Source organism: Elephas maximus, chromosome 18 (genome assembly GCF_024166365.1).
Source record: "Elephas maximus indicus isolate mEleMax1 chromosome 18, mEleMax1 primary haplotype, whole genome shotgun sequence".
Lineage (NCBI taxonomy): Eukaryota > Metazoa > Chordata > Mammalia > Proboscidea > Elephantidae > Elephas > Elephas maximus.
This window is the reverse complement of record NC_064836.1, coordinates 63,022,887-63,039,438: the sequence shown is the minus strand read 5'-3', so window position 1 is coordinate 63,039,438 and position 16,552 is coordinate 63,022,887. Positions and strand designations below refer to the sequence as shown.

The 16,552-nt window shown below is 37.5% G+C and overlaps 1 protein-coding gene across 1 annotated transcript in view; it reads left to right on the top strand.

The window, feature by feature from the left end:
- The window catches only part of PROS1 (protein S), a 93,683-nt gene that overhangs the window by 27,700 nt on the left and 49,431 nt on the right, over positions 1–16,552 (top strand). The window contains exons 2-3 of the mRNA XM_049857930.1: positions 11,667–11,827; positions 15,615–15,639. Of these exons, the coding sequence (XP_049713887.1) occupies positions 11,667–11,827; positions 15,615–15,639 (186 nt within the window). The remainder of the gene's footprint in view (positions 1–11,666; positions 11,828–15,614; positions 15,640–16,552) is intronic.

Here is a 16,552-nt window from a genome sequence, read left to right as displayed (position 1 = left end):
AGGGATCATTTGAACTTCTTGAAAAAGGGTTTATTCTGGGGACCTCAGTTTCCTCCCTTCTTACCCCCCCCCCCGCTGGTATTGGTGACTGAGGCTGTCAATGCCTGTCTTATTTGTAAAGCAATTGTATACACTTTAACCCTTGCCATACATAATAAAACCAAACAACCAAACACATTGCCATCATGTCGATTCTGACTCATAGCAACCCTATTGGACAGAGTAGAACTGCGCCATATGGTTTTCAGTGAGCACCTGGTGGGTTTGAACTGGTGACCTTTTGGTTAGTAGCCAAATGAAATGGGACCTATGGGTCTCTGCCAGGCACGCAAGAAGGCAAACTCTCAGGCACCATTTTGAGAGGAAGAAAGTTTATTTCCCATGCTAGCAAGTGGGAACTCACAGGTATGAAACTCACATTGAGTTCCCGATTTGAAAGAATATTTACATTTTATGGGTTTCTCGATCTTGCAGAGCTTTACATATTCATATAAGGGCGGATAAGTTGTTGCTGATTGGCTGATGCTTGAATTAAAGGTCCAGGCAATTTTTATTATACTAAGCAAGCACAACGGAAGCGCTTGAGGACTAGAGGTCCGTGAAACCGGAAGATTTGTGTGGAGCTTTGACGGTTCCGCTGGATTTTTCCCACTGGGCATGCGCAGTGGCTGGGGATTTCCTTGGATAACTTGCAGGTCCCTTTGATCTGTTTTATGAGTGCTTAACCGCTTTGGGATGGTTTGAGCTGGCTTTGGCTGGGGCTTTCCAGAGGGTCTGAAAAACAACTTTAAGGAAGTGAGTGAAGTAATAAGAGAGGTGACTGGGCCAAGGGCTGATAGTCTGAGGGAGTACTAGTTAATTAGGTGTACTGGCCTTTGAGCTCCCCGGTCCTCCCCCAGCAAACTCCTAACCGCCACGCCACCGTATACCAGTTATTATTCATAACTACTTTTCAACATTCGACACTATTGAAATTTTCTTATCTTTTTGACATTCCCCTCCCTTTACGTCTACAAGCATTATCTTCAGAATTTTCTTACTTTCTCCACATGTATGTTACTAATATGTCCTATTGTTTTGATGATCTTTGTTCTCCTTTAAATGTGAGTTTCCTGTGTTTCCATTTTGACCTTCTAGCCTCATTGGACACTTTCCCCCCAGTTTAAACTACTTTGTATATTCTACTGACTCCCTGACATTTTTAAGCTACTGATGTAATCCATGGTTAATGCAATCTAATTTGAAAATACAGATATGCATTAAAAAAATGCACTAAAAAAATGCATGCATAGTCGTTCTAGCTAGAGACTGATGTAACACTTTGCTCTATATTTCTTGTAAGCTTCTTTTCTTCATATATACATTCATTAGGACAATACAAATTTTAATAAAAGTGAAATACAAGAATGGAATTGTGCTCCATACCCATTTGTAACCTGATATTTCATCTAAAAATATGAGTTTCACATCAATAAAATAAAATCTTCACCAAACTTTTAAATAGGCTCATAATTTTATATTGCACGTGTTCATCATAGTATATTTAACCGAAACCGTATTTCTGGACGTTTAGATTATCTGCAGTGTCTTGCTTATAACCGTACTGTTGTTATGAACATATTCATATGTATTTCTTTGCATACGTCATGTTGATTTCTTCAGGTTAATTTCCTAGAAATACAATTGTTAACTGTTAATTGCATGGCTCAATAGTGCCCCTGTTTTGCAGCTTTTGGATACACGTTGCTAGGTTTCTCCCTGGAAATATGCTTTTAAAAGTAGATTATAAAAGTGTCTAGTTCCTATGATCTTTGTTGACATTGGACATTAAATTCTTTTAAAAACTTTGTCAGTGCGGTAGAAATGAAGAGAGTGACTTCTTTTTGTGGGGAGGGATCTTAGCTAGAGAGGGGACTGCTCAAAATGCTTACGTAAAGCTTGGCTAAAGACTGGAATTCCTGAGTCATAAAGTGGGGGTCGGGGACAGTGAAATACAGCCAGAAATGTAGCCACAGACGTTAGCGTAACCTTATGTGTCTCCAGTCTGGCGAGGCCTGAAGGAATTCCAATAACGTTTGTATTTCTTTCAACTTTTTTGCATATACTTATTAGTCATTTTATTAGCTATTGATGCGTTTAATCCATTTTTCTAGTAGAGATTTTTTTTTCTTATGGATCTGTAAGTTCTTCATATAAAAGTATTAACCTGCTTACATATGTAAGTTGTATTTTTTTTTTTCTACTTTGCTCTGATTTTTACTGGTGTTAATGGTGCTTTGGATGAAAAGACGTTTTTCCTATTTATGAGTCAAATCTGTCTTCATGTTTTTGTCTTTTTGCCTTTGCTAAGAATATGTAAAAAAAATTAAATTTCTTGGGGCGTATTTTTGGTTCTTTGATTTTTACTTTCACCTCTTCTTGTTTCGTGAATGCATTATCTCCTTAAGTCACTATGACGGTATTCATTGTATTTTTTAAAGCGTTTTAAGGTTCTCTTCTCTAAATGACCCGTTTTCTATCATTTCAGTTGTTGTTAGTCTTTTTGTGCTGTTGGTAGTGTTGTAATGTTAGGTGCCATCGAGTCATTTCTGACACATAGCAACCCTATGTACAACAGAATGAGATACTGATCAGTCCTGCACCATTCTCACAATCATTGCTGTGCTTGAGCCCATTGTTGCAGACACTGTGCCAACTCGTCTCATTGAGGGTCTTCCTCTCTTTCACTAACCCTTTACCTTACCAAGCATGATGTCCTTCTCCAGGGAATGGTTCCTCCTGGTAACATGTCCAAAGTACGTGGTATGAAGTCTCACCATTCAGGCTTCCAAGGAGCACTCTGGCTGTACTTCTTCCAAGACATATTTGTTGGTTCTTTTGGCAGTCATGGTATATTCAATATTCTTTGCCAACACCATAATTCAAATGCATCAATTCTTCAGTCTTCCTTATTTATTGTCCAGCTTTCACATGTGTATGAAGCGATTGAAAATATGGCATAGGTCAAGAACACCTTATTCTTCAAAGTGACATCGTTGTTTTTTTTTTAACACTTTAGAGAGGTCTTGCAGCAGGTTTTCCCAATGCAATGTATCATTTGATTTCTTGACTGCTGCTTGTGTGGGCATTGATTGTGGATGCAAGTAAAATGAAATCCTTCACAACTTCAGTCTTTTCTCTATTTATCATTATGTTGCATATTGGTCCAGTTATGAGAATTTCTGTTTTCTTTTTGTTGAGGTGTAATCCATTCTGAAGGCTGTAGTCTTTGATCTTCATCAGTAAGTGCTTCAAATCCTCTTCACTTTTCAAAAGCAAGGTTGTGTCATCTGCATATCACAGGTTGTTAATGAGCCTTCCTCCAATCCTGATGCCATATTCTTCTTCATATAGTCTAGTTTCTCAGATTAGTTGCTCAGCATACAAATTGGATAAATATGGTGAGAGGATACAACCCTGGCACACATGTTTCCTGATTTTAAACCTTGCAGTAGGACTGCAAGAGGTAGGACTACCTCTTGTTCTATGTACAGGTTCCCCATGAGCACAATTAAGTGTTCTGGAATTCCCATTATTTGCAATGTTACCCATAATTTGGTATGATCTGTAATCGAATGCCTTTCCATAGTCAATAGAACAGAGGAAAAGATCTCTCTGGTATTCTCTGCTTTCAGCCAGAATCCATCTGATATCAGCAATGATATCCCTCATTCCACGTCCTCTTCTGAATCTGGTTTGAATTTCTGGCACTTTCCTGTGGATGTACTGCTGCAACTTTTTTTGAAATTATCTTCAGTAAAATTTTACTTGGATGCTGCTAGTAGCTGTTAATTTTTTCCCCCCACATTTCTGATGTTTCTTGGTTGTCCTCTTCATACTTAAACAACCGTAATGGGTTGCTTTTAGGCGACTGGTGTGTTGGCTTTCTCTACTGTTATTTATATCTGCCTGGTTCCCTGCTAGTTTTTCTTCTTAATGGGAAATTAACAGGTTGCTCTGTGTATATTCATTACTTGATTTGTTTATTCAATTAATGTTTATTAGGTCCACTTTGAGTATTCAGCTTCATGGCCATTGGGATGGGGAAACCAGTTGTTGATGGACTTTCAAATTAATCTCCCTCTTTTTTTTTTCTTTCTAGTGCCTTTCTCTCTCCCACTGTCCCGCTGATGCTACATTGGAGAGTTTCTGAGGCTTAATAGGCAAATGGTTCTTCCTTCCACTGTTATCCCTCTGTGTGTGTTTTGAATCAAGGCTTCCTGTCCTTGTTTTATTCATCAACAGGTTTTCATCAGCTTATCTAACAGGTTTCATCACTTATCTAACAATAACCCTTCTCATTCTCAAGCTCCTGTGGATTATTCCTTTTTTATTTTTTTCTCTTACTATAATTTCAATGTCATCTTGGAGTGAGAACAGATAAATGCTCTTTGCCATCAAGAACCATAAACACCATTTGCCATGTCTTTTTAAAAAGCAGATGGTAACAGTCACTAACCTCTTTGCCTTGTCAAGGAGCACATGCGTGTTTATTTTATTATTTGATTACTAGGAAGCCTTTTCCCTTTGTCTATGATCTTTTTTTTTTTTTTTTTTAATAGGTCTGAGTGTCTATATGTTACATGAACCTTTCCTTGTTGCTTATTTTATTTTTATTCTTTTCCTCCACTCCTTATCCCAGTCATTTTTCCTCAGGTCTTTAATGAGTTATGATTTTCTTCCACTGTTATTTATTCTGTGTCTTAAAGCTTTTTGGGAAGTCAACAGGGCATTCTGAGAGATTGACAAAGACTGTTTTGAATTATAAAAATCTACTTGATGATACACCAGTATTCCAAACCATCTCACTTCCACATATGCACTTTAAAAAAAATGAATAGTATCTTAAGAGTCAAAAAGGAAGCCATTGAGATCTGGAGTCCTTCTAAGCCTTTCAACACACTTCAGACTTGCTTATTCGGGTGATCTGGGGAAAGTGAGATAGTACAGAATTAGGCCAACTCTTTCACTGTTGCCTTTCAAAATCTCCAGGAACTGTTTGGCTGATGCTTTTCCCAACAGAAATACAGACACAGGTCAGTGAACTAATAATATTAATTGATGCCATCCTAAAAAAATAGGTCAAATAGAACTAGAACAAAACATCTCCTCTTGGTACATGACGTCAAAATCAGATGGTGTTTTGGTGTCCTAGTGGGTAGGAGATAAAAAAGACAAGGAAAACTGACTGCATAAATTTCTTGTAGCACGTCGTGAAAGAGATCTCCCATTGTAGCATCAAGAAGTGTAGCCAGTTTAGTAGTCAAGGGAAGACAGGAGAGGGCTGTGGAAAATACCTTCTTCATAATTTGCCAAAACCTGAACTATGAGCCCTCAGGGACCTTCATTTATCATTCACCAAGAGCAAACAAGCCAAATAAAAGAAATCATCAATGTAATTTTGTCCTTGGTAATAAGCTGCCTGTCCAGTCTTTTGTTACTGAATGCCGGCCAGTTGATCCTGACTCACAGCAACCCTACAGGACAGAGTAGAACTGCCGCGTACAGTTTTTTAGGCTGTAATCTTTACCAGAGCAGATCACCAGGTCTTATGTTGAGCAGCTGGTGGATCTGAACATTTCAGTTAACAGCCAAGCACATAACCACTGTACCACCGGGACTTATGGTTCGTCTTTTAGTAGAAGTCTTTGTAATTTTGGAGGCAGTAAATAAAATGTACTGCTTTCTGTAAAATTAAAAGTTTTAATCTTATGGAGAGAATTGGAGAAGTTTTATTATTTTTTTTTTTCCAGGTTGGGGTATAAATGAAAATATAGTTAATTTTTGGTGTAAGAAGCATCCCCTTTCCCTTCTGTATGGCTACCCAGCCCAGACATTGCTACCCTGCTCATTTACTGATCCATCCCAGAATGAGAGTCATTGGTCACATTTTCTTAAATGTTACCAGTAGCTTTCAAACTTTTCAATAAATGCTAGCCCTCACCCCTTCCAAAATAAATGTTTCAGAATCCACTTTTTATATATGCTAAATGAAATTCACAAATTATTTCTCCGTTTCATACTTCCTTTCTCTCCTGGGTTTAAATCCTTATTCAGACCTATCTCTTTAGATTTTTGACTCTCTTAAAGTATCTCCCATTAGTCTATTGCTCAGCCCTCTTGAAGGACAGAAGCATATTTCATCTATAGAATACCTTTCTAACCCCTTTCTAACCCTTAATATAATAATATGGGAAGGAAAAGCTGCTCAGCAGCATAATTCTCAATATGGAACGTAATGTCAAATTTAAAATAAGGCTAGTATAGTAGTTCTTTCTGTTTTTTTAATAGACTTTTTTTTTTTTAATTGAAGCATAACCAAAATACAGCTATAGCAGTTCTTCCCGAAAGCTAACACGAGTTTTCTTGAAAGTCATAATAATTACATAGGCTGATGAATGCCTACTTGGAACCTTCACATTTTTTAACACTCACCTTTCAATTGGAAATCTTCTGAAGAAATCTTTATTTAAAAAAATAAGAGTTTTCAGTTAATCGATATATGATTATTTTAAATATCTGGGGCCATACATTTTCCTACCATTATTAATGATAGGTTTTTCTATATTACATGGAATTCTGTTAAGACAAATCTGACACATCGACAGGTGAGACGTGAGGCATGATTTTATCTCTGAAAGTATTAATCTGGTTTTTCTCTGTGTATTCCTCCCCACCCTGCCCTGTCCTCTCTTAGTTACAGGCTAAGAACTATTTTCCCTTACTCCATCCCACACTGAAGCAGAAACAAAGATTCAAACACTGCCTACCCAAATGCTAGTGGAAGACTGTCTTCTCAAACACATTCTTATGGGCACAGTTTTTCATTCTTGGGATGCCAGATAAGGGCCTGAGAAAGGAGAGACAGAAAGCAGAACTAAAAAAGAGGGGAGCCCTTGGAGGGAGGAATGTAAGAATCATCTTTGTAAAGGACCAGCAATAAATTGGAAGAGGTTCAGAGGATGAGCTGTCCTAGAGCTTGGACCCTCTGTCATCTGCCACCGCACCCTCAGCTGACTCACCAGCTGACTGCAGTTCCCCTGGCCTGCCCCCCAAGCCCTAACAGAGCAGAGCAAGCTAGGATCTCCCGACTGGGCGTGAGGCTTGAGGAAAGAACTTTATCCTAATCTTTTGAACTGAATTGAACGGTGTGGGAATTTCCTGTGAGTAGAGGCAATGCTAACCCAATCATCCTTATTTTAGATACTTTTATGAGGTACCTATAGAATAAAAAAAAAAAGAAAAGAAAAAAATTTATTTTTTTTTTTATAGAATAAAATGCTGAACTTTCATCTTGTGTACACAATTCAGTATTTTTCATATAAATTTGTTTGATATACCTAGGAGAAGAGATTCTACTAAGTAGAATAGGATATTTCTCTTTACCCTATAGCAACTGGATAGCAAACGGGCATGAGGGAACTCTTGGGAGTGATGGAAATGTTCTATAAAGCATAATTGTGGTGGTGGCTATATACTGTATACATTTATCAAAACTCATCAAACTGTATACTTAATGGGTGAATCTTAAGTATGCAATGTTTGTAAATTTTACCTAATAAAGCTGATTAAAAACAATTGAACATAGAACACAATAAGGCATACTTTTATGTATATTTATCTCTTAGTTTCTCCTAAAGAAAGTTTAAAGTGTTTGTTTCAGTTAAATCTGAGAGGCAAGACAGTACTCAAGATTACAAAGTCAACTAGCTGCAGAACTATTAATAAACAATTGTTAATTTACCATTTACTTCTCCAGTAACTCACTGGCTCTGGGAGAATTATTTCATTTCTCTGGAATTCAGTTTCTCTTGGCATTTATGGCATTTTTATACCAAGAAAGTTATGTTTGATTAGTCATTTATTGCCTTCTCAGAGGTATTTTTAAGAGGCATAAAACATCTCAGAGTAGCATTGCTTTCTTTACTAAAAACCTTATTTCTAACATAGGTCAGCCACCTTATTCCCAGGACTTAAATGTTAACTACTTGTTTTGACATAAGATATTCAAATTTATCCTCAAGTAATAAGTATTTACCGTCACAGAGGATATTAAAGGGAATATACTCCAGGCCATGAAGGCAATTTCAAAAGAAGATTCCAGTTAATGTTTGAAGAGTGACAACGTTGTTGACGTAATTATACAGCCTGCTGAAGTCACTGTTTGGAAGAAGGAATGACTCAGATAATAAGTTAAAAATCAAGCGGACTCAGCCATACTTCTAATCTGAAAAGGGTCATAACTAAACATTGTAACCTAAAATTTTAATTCTGAATGGCACACTTTTTAAGCAACATAGTTGAGTTTTAACAAGGACTTTCTTGAGCTACTCCTTAATCCAAGAAGGGAAACTAACAAGGATTTTCTTGAGATACTCCTTAATCCAAAGAAGTGAGACAAATAATTAGTGAGAACATGGTAACACAAAAGGAGAACAGTCTTTGGAGGCTGCCTTGGCTCTATTCTCAGCTGCGTGAACTTGGTAAAGTTAGTTCAACTTCCCTGAGTTGTACTTTATTCATGTATAAAATGGGAAAATTAGGATCTGCATAGAACAACTGTGCAGGATTAAGAGAAATAATGCAAAAATAGCATTTATGTACTTAAGGTACCATGGTTATTATTATGATTAAATAATAAACTTTCAAACATTCTTGAAGGCCAGCAGAGGGCTTGGTTTTGGGCAGATGGACTTTGAGCCATCAGGTAAAAGCACATTGTTATGGACTGAATTGTGTCCCCCAGAAATATGTGTTGTAAATCCTAACCACTATACCTATAGTTATAATCCTATTTGGGAATGGATTTACTTTGTTAGGAAACCATATCAATATAGGGCGTATTTTAAGCCAATCACATTTGAGATACCAAAAGAGCAGATCAGAGATAGAGAATCAAGCAGAGATGGGTGAAGATAGATGTCACACCACATGAAGGATCACCAAGGAACCACAGAACAAGGACCTTCATCAGAGCTGACAGAGAAAGATAGCCTTCCCTAGAGCTGGCACTTAGAATTCAAGCTTCTGGCCTCCTAAACTGTGAGAAAACAAATTTCTGTTTTTTAAAGACACCCAACTGTTATAGCAACACGGTATAACTAAGACAGAATACGGTACTGAAGTGTGGGTTGCTGCTCTAACAAACACCTAAAATGTGGAAATGCTTTTGGAATTGGGTAGTGGGTGGAAGCTTGAAGAGTTTAAGTTGCCTAGTGGTTAAGTATTTGGCTGCTAACCAAAGGTCAGCAGTTCAAATCTGCCAGCCGCTCCTCGGAAGCTCTATGGAAGAATTCTGCTTTGTCCTAAGCAAGGTCTTAAAGGGGCTGCATGGCTTCTCTTTGCTGCTTATACTAAAATGTAAGAGGGAAGAGATGGACTTAGAAATAAACTATATGAAATGAAAGTGAAACTTAAAGATTGGGAAAATTCATTTGTACAAACTCAGGACACGTGTTCAAGAATTTTCACCAAGGACATGGCTACACAGTCTTTTGTTAAAGAGACTAAGCCTCTGCTCTGATTGATGGATCTATCCTACTACTGCAGCAGAAAACCCATCAGCTTAGACTGAAGGAGACACAGACAGGGCAAAAGAAAGGAAAGCTGTCTGCTTCTTCGAATTCTATAGGCAAGAAACAGACCAGAGGAGCTACCTCTGTTGTCTCCCAAGAAACAAAAAAGATTATCCCTGAAGTAGCTTGGAGATCAGCAGAACTTTTGGAAGGAGCACAGGAAGCAGGCCTGCCTGGGTCTCAAAGGGTGGAGCCACGGCTTCCTGGGCTTCAAAGTGTGGCGCCATGGCATCTTAGGTTTCAAAGGGAGGAGTCACAGCCTCCTAGGTTTCAAAGAGTCAGAACCTACTTGGTTCTGGAGTGTGGGGCTGCCATACTCAAAGGCCAAGAGTATGGAGCTGCTACCCAAAGCTAAGAGGTGGGGGCTGCCATGACCAGGGGGCAAGAGAATGGAGCCTACCAGGTCTGAGGGGGTAGGGTTATCACTCAGATGGACTAGGAGAATGGGGCCTCCCAAAACTGAAGGAGCAGAGTTGCCATCCCAGTGTGCCTGTAAGTGGGGCTGAAGCCAGGGTAGAAGGGCCTACACCCAGAATCCAGAGAGTGTGGCGAACACTCAGAGTCTGGAGGGCAGGGTCATTGCCCAGATGGTTCCAAAGAACAGAGGATTATTTTCAAGCCTTGAGAGCTAAAGTAAATTGTTCTGCTGGGTTTTGGACTTGCTTGGTGCCCATTATCCCTTTTTTCCCTCCAGTTTCTCCTATTTTTCGTGGAAATGTCCACCTCATGCCTGTTCCACCATTGTACTTTGGAAGTAGGTAATTTGTATTCTAGATTTCCTGGGTTCATAGATGCAGAGAAATTTTGCCCAGGATGGAATACACCTAAAGTCTCACCCATATTTGATTTAGATAATTCAGAAGATGAGATTTGGGATTTGGAGTTGATTTAAACTTTTGGGATGACATGATGGGGTGAATGAGTTTTGCATGTGGGAAGGACATGAATTTTGGGGGTCTAAAGGCTGGAATGTTATGGATTGAATTGTGTCCCCCCAAAATGTGTATTATAAATCCTAACCCCTACGCCTGTGGTTATAATCCCATTTAGGAGCAGGTTTTGTTATACTAAGCAGCCATAGCATGGAGTTCCTGTATTCTTCGTTTATTGTTTTGTTGTTTTTTCTCTTCATTTGCAAAAGTCACTCGTAAATTCTGGCTGTAGGTTTTTATTATTTTTTTATTCTATATGATGCAAATATACTTTTTCAATCTATTGCTTGATGTTGAAGTTTTTGCATTAGTTTTGTTCGTTCAACTGTTTAAAATTTTTAGGTAGTCAAAGTTATCTATATTTTTCTTTGCCTTCTGAATTGTTTGCCTTATGTAAGATCTATCTTTTTTAATGCATTTTAATTTTTCTGTTTATACGAATGATTGTTCTACCCCATTAAGTATCTCTCAAATAGCTGATTGAACTGTAAACAACCTCCACCCCCCCCAAAAAAAATTGCTGTCTAGTCAACTCAGATTCATAGCGACTCTTTTGTTTTTTTCTATAGGACAGTAGAACTGCCCCACGGGGTTTCCAAGGAGCGACTGGTGGATGCTAACTGCCGACCTTTTTGTTAACCACTGAGGTCTTTAACCACTGCACCACCAGGGCCCCCACTGAACTGTATGCCTGCTTTTTTCAGTCTTCATAGAAATACACGAGCTTCCTACTAAAATTGGGAAAGTTTATTACTCCAGCTTTAGAAATAGTATAAGGATGATTTTGACATAGTCATTTTAGCAGGATGCTTTTTCCAGTGTAGTCAAAATGGAGGTGAGCATTGAATAGCATTTGGAAAGTCTGGCCGCAAGCGTGAACCTTAATATTTTGTGTAGATCATTGTAGAAGTGCTTTAGCTGCACACCAAGCTTGCTCTCTGAGTGAGTTGTAACTAAAGCAGTGATGTATCTGCGTTGTTCTTCCTTCAGCCATGCCGGTTTTAAAAGTTATACAAGTCATAGGCAGGAAATGCTTTTCACTCTCATTGTTTCATAAAATATCTTTTAGTCGGGAAAATAAAATATTTATGCATATTAACATTTTTTTTTCTTCATTCAGTTTTGTCAAAGGAATATGCTTCACAAGTCCTGATTAGGAGACGACGTGCAAATTATTATGTATGGGAAGAAAGACTTGAGGGTAATCTCGAAAGGGAATGCATTGAAGAGCTGTGCAATAAAGAAGAAGCCAGGGAGATCTTTGAAAATGATCCTGAAACGGTAAGAACTAATAAAAATGATCAAATTCGCACACCTAGACATATGATTACAGAGAGGACGTTTCTAGCTTGAGTCTGTGTTCCTTTGTTTTCTCTTTTTAAGTTAATAATTTTTTGTGTCACATCGCATACGTAACCACTGCGGCATTACAGGGGAAAATGCCCTCAAAGGAAAGCGGGCCAACGGCAATATGCTCTGACAAACTAACGTTCCACATTGCCTCGTTGTCAGCAGCTAGTATTGACTTCATAATTTGGAAATACTTTCTCCCACATGAATTTGGTAGTATTGGGGCATATCTCCAACTCAGATATAATGCATATGTATTTATGTGAGTGAATGAGTGAGTGAGTGTGTGCATGTGAGAGAGAGAGAGAGATTGTATGGTTTTCACTATGATTTATTAAATTTTTCTATTGTTATTTTTAATTAAGCTTTAGAGAACACAGCTCTTTAATCCCAAGCTTGGTTCATAGTATTCAGTGAATGCTTAGTGAAGAAGTCAATAAAGTATTGTGTAGCCTGAGTATATTTTAAAATATCCTGAGTCAGAATTGACTCGACAGCAACAGGTATATATAAGCCCTTGGGAAGATTCTTGAGTCCAATTCTTATCATCAGTAATCCCTAATGCTAGAACCTTTGGGACCGTGGAATGCTAGAACAAAACTTTCCAATTTAGTCTAGAAAAATTTAATCATAAAGGCTAAATATACAGTAATTATTAGAGGAGGATATTCTGTAGTGTGGCCTATGATTTGAAGGAGTATATAAAGTACCTCTAAGAATTTAGGTGTGGTGACCTTGAGAATTCATCAAACCTGACAACATTCAGGGTTACTTCAAATATTTTTCCTGAGATGGACTATATTACCAAGTGGAGATGGGGGGTAGAAATAAACAAAGCCCCTCCTATACTTCTGCCCCAGCTCCTGAAACAAGAGAATAGACAGGAGATAAGAATTAGGAATCATTTTTCCATAATCAGAGAACTTGTCTGAGACAGTAACAATTTGAGTTCTATGGGACTGTTCTTTAATCCTTTTTATTGCTTCCTTATTCTAAAAGGTTAGGAGGCAATTTCCCTCAAGTTTCCTGAAGATTTATTCTTAATAGTCTCTAGAATTGAATCAAAAATGTTTCTTTCTCAGTTCTGTTGCTTTTATGGGTAAGTAATTGAGAAGGCAAAAATATTTTATTTGATACAGTATAGCACAGTATTCTGACTGTATAGGAAAATATATATAGCATAGAAATATATGTGTATGTCTATATATTAATCATCTATCTCCATAGATGTACATCTACCTATATCTATCTATTGTGTAGAAATGTGTATGTATGTATATGAATATATACACACACATACATGAATACACATGCATATTTCTTCTTATTACGGAGATTTAGGACGTATACAAAGTAGAGAAAACAATACAATAGACTCCAATATACCCACAATAGCCACAGCCTAACAAACTGCCATTCTTGTTTTGTCTATTCTCTACCTCACCCATTCCAATTTTTTTTTTTTTTGTTGTTTGTTTGTTCTTGCTGGTCTATTTTAAGGCAAAACTGTATGTTGCAGATATTATATTACCAAAGCAAACCCATTGCAGTTGAGTCGATTCCTACTCACAGTGACCCTATAGGATGGAGTAGAACTGCTCTGTAGAGTTTCTAAGGCTGTAAATCTTTACAGACACAAACTGCCACATCTTTCTTCTCTGGAGTGGCTGGGGGCTTCCAGTTGCTGTCCTTTATTACAGCACTCATAAATACTTCATGTATTTCTATAGGGTTGCTATGAGTCAGAATTGACTTGATGGCAATGTGTTTGATTGTTTTGTTTTGTTATGTGTTTCTAACACCACACATACATTCTTAGGGCTTTTCCTCTAAGTATCAACAGAGGAGTGAAGTAGAAGGCCAAAATGGAGAAGATAAAAGACTGTGGAGAAAGAAGACTCATTTATGGGTTTCCCTCCCCACCACCCCACCCCCAAATTCTAATACTACTCTGACTGACAGAAGAGAAAGAGATGGCAGAGAGTGTCTTAGGCTGTGTTCTCTAGAGGAGCAAAAGCAGTGAAATGTATATATAGAAATAGAATTAGAGAGATTTATCTAAAAGAAATGGCTTATACAGTTGTGGAAGCTGGCAAATCCCAAATCAATGAGTCAGGCATCAGGCTTGAGGCCACACGTGGTTGCAGGAGTTGACTAACCCAAAATCAGCAGGTCATCCAGTAGGCTGCTGACTCACTTCCCAAGATCTGGAGGTCAGAGGATGACCAGTCAGATGCAGGATCCAGAGAGCACTTTGCCAGAGCACCCATATATATTGGATGCAGGTCACACACCCAAGGAAACTGATTAGCTTTCAACTGATTTGCTGTTCACATCAGATAACAAAATGAAGGATGCCAAACCACTGATAATCATGGCCTAGCCTAGGTGACACCTAACCTTAACCATCACAGAGAGTAAGGAAGAAACGGGAGAAATGAAAGGAAAGGAAAAACATTTGTTACTGCTGCTGATTTTCTACCTTACTGCAACTACCCCCATCCACATTCCTACTATCTTTGTCCATATCCCCAATCATCATGACCTCTCAAAACCCCCACCCTTTGCTTACCTCTCCACTGTCCCTAATATATTCCTTTCCATCATCACGTCATCACCTTTATAGCTCATTAGTTTTTGCTTACCCTCTGGCTTTCATTCTATAAAAGACAACACTACTGTCTGAGGTACTTGGTGGTAGATCTCATCTTTACAAACCAAAAGATCATTGCTATGTAGGTTTATATGTGAGAAGAGGAAAGAGTGGGACTTTGGCTTTGTCCTGGATAAAGATATGTTCTCTATTTGCTAAGTTGCAATGTTGAGTACATTTTTCCACAGAAACACTGTTTCTCATGAGGTGTTCTTATGACTTTAATGCTACACATTTGATATATTATGGCTTAAGAAGGCTTTTGTGAAATCAGCCTGGGAAACTTACTGTCGGCAAATTTTTACATTTTTCTCCCTTCAGTATAGCACATTCCTCATTCCAAATTACTTATTTACAGACAAACTTTTGGTACAGAACCGATTTATAAGTAAGGTATTACATGTACATAAAATGCTAAAAAAAAAAAAAGTCCCCACTTTTATTTACTTCAAATTATGTCATTATTATTCAACACTGAATTTTATTTATGTAATCATCATGATATAAAATATATGTTTTTTAAAAAAAACCAACCAAACCAAACCCATTGCCATTGAGTTGATTCTGACTCTTAGTGACCCTATTGGACAGAGTAGAACTTTCACATAGGATTTCCAAGGCTGTAAATCTTTACAGAAGCAGACTGCCATTTTCCATTGGGTTAAGCCAAGCACTTAATCTCTGTGCCACCAGTCATCATGATATAAAACGTATCTAAAGCAGGTTGCTAATCATTAACTGTGGCAGAATTAAAGAATTTTTGAAAAGTGGGCGGCATATATTATTACATTCATCTTATATAGAATCTGTTTTCAGATTAGGAGCTCTTGAAACATGACTGCATTGATCAGTATTATTTCAAGCCTAAGCATCTTATTGGTTCACTGTTATTGTTCATCCACTCCTAGTGTGTTTTATAGAAAAAAGTTACATTATAATGTAGAAATTACAGTTATATACAATTTAAAGCATTTTAATATAAAGACACATTATAAAATTAAGTTTCAAATTTACAGTGAAATTTAAGTTTGCTAAAATATGTTTTTTTCTTTTCTTTCTTTCTAGACATATTTTTATCCAAAATACTTAGGTAAGTTCGAAGGATCTCAATTGTATAATCTTAGAAATAGAAGGGGCCTCAGAGATCATTGAGTCCAACCTCCACCCCTACATTCCATCCAGTATATTTTCATTAGCCGTGGAAGTGAGATCTCATTCTGTATTGAATTTTGTTGTCTTTTTCTTTAAAGATATGCATGCAAATTTGAATGTTTCTTTAATTCCATGTAGCATTTTGACTTTTAATCTTTTTCCTTCTCATGGTTTTTTCAAGAGCCACTAGACTAATGCACAGTTATATTTAGGTCTTTGTACCAGTACATTCTCTAGAAGTCTATGAGTTTTCATGGGTTAACTCTTAATGAAAGGAAAGTTGTGCATTTCTCACCTCTACATAGCTTTTATAGCTTAGACGTAAACAATTATCAGTTAAGTGTTTATAAAACTCATTAATAAGCTTCTCTTTTTGGCACACCATTTCATCATCTTCTACAGTATTCCACCCAGGTTCTGGTTTTAGATACTATTCTAAGTTCTCAAGGAGTGAGGTAGCATTACCAGATCCAAACAGATTAGATGATTTCAATACTAAAGGTCACAATGCTTCAGTTTGCTTTAAGCAAATACAGTCGATCCTTATTATTTGCAGATTCCATATCTGTGAATTCATTTACCTCCTAAAATTTATTAGTGACCATGAAATCAATACTCATGGTGCTTTGATGGTTATTTGTAGACATGTGCAGATGGGTAAAAAATTTGTATCATTTGATGCACACATTCCCAACTGAGATTTAACAAAGCGACGCTTTGCTTTCTTGTTTCAGCTCCCACCCTGTAAAAACTGCCATTTTCACTTTTTAGTTAGTGCCACATTTTTCACACTTTTTTTTTTGGTGATTTTGCTGATTAAATTGGCCCCCAAGTGTAGTACTGAAGTGCTG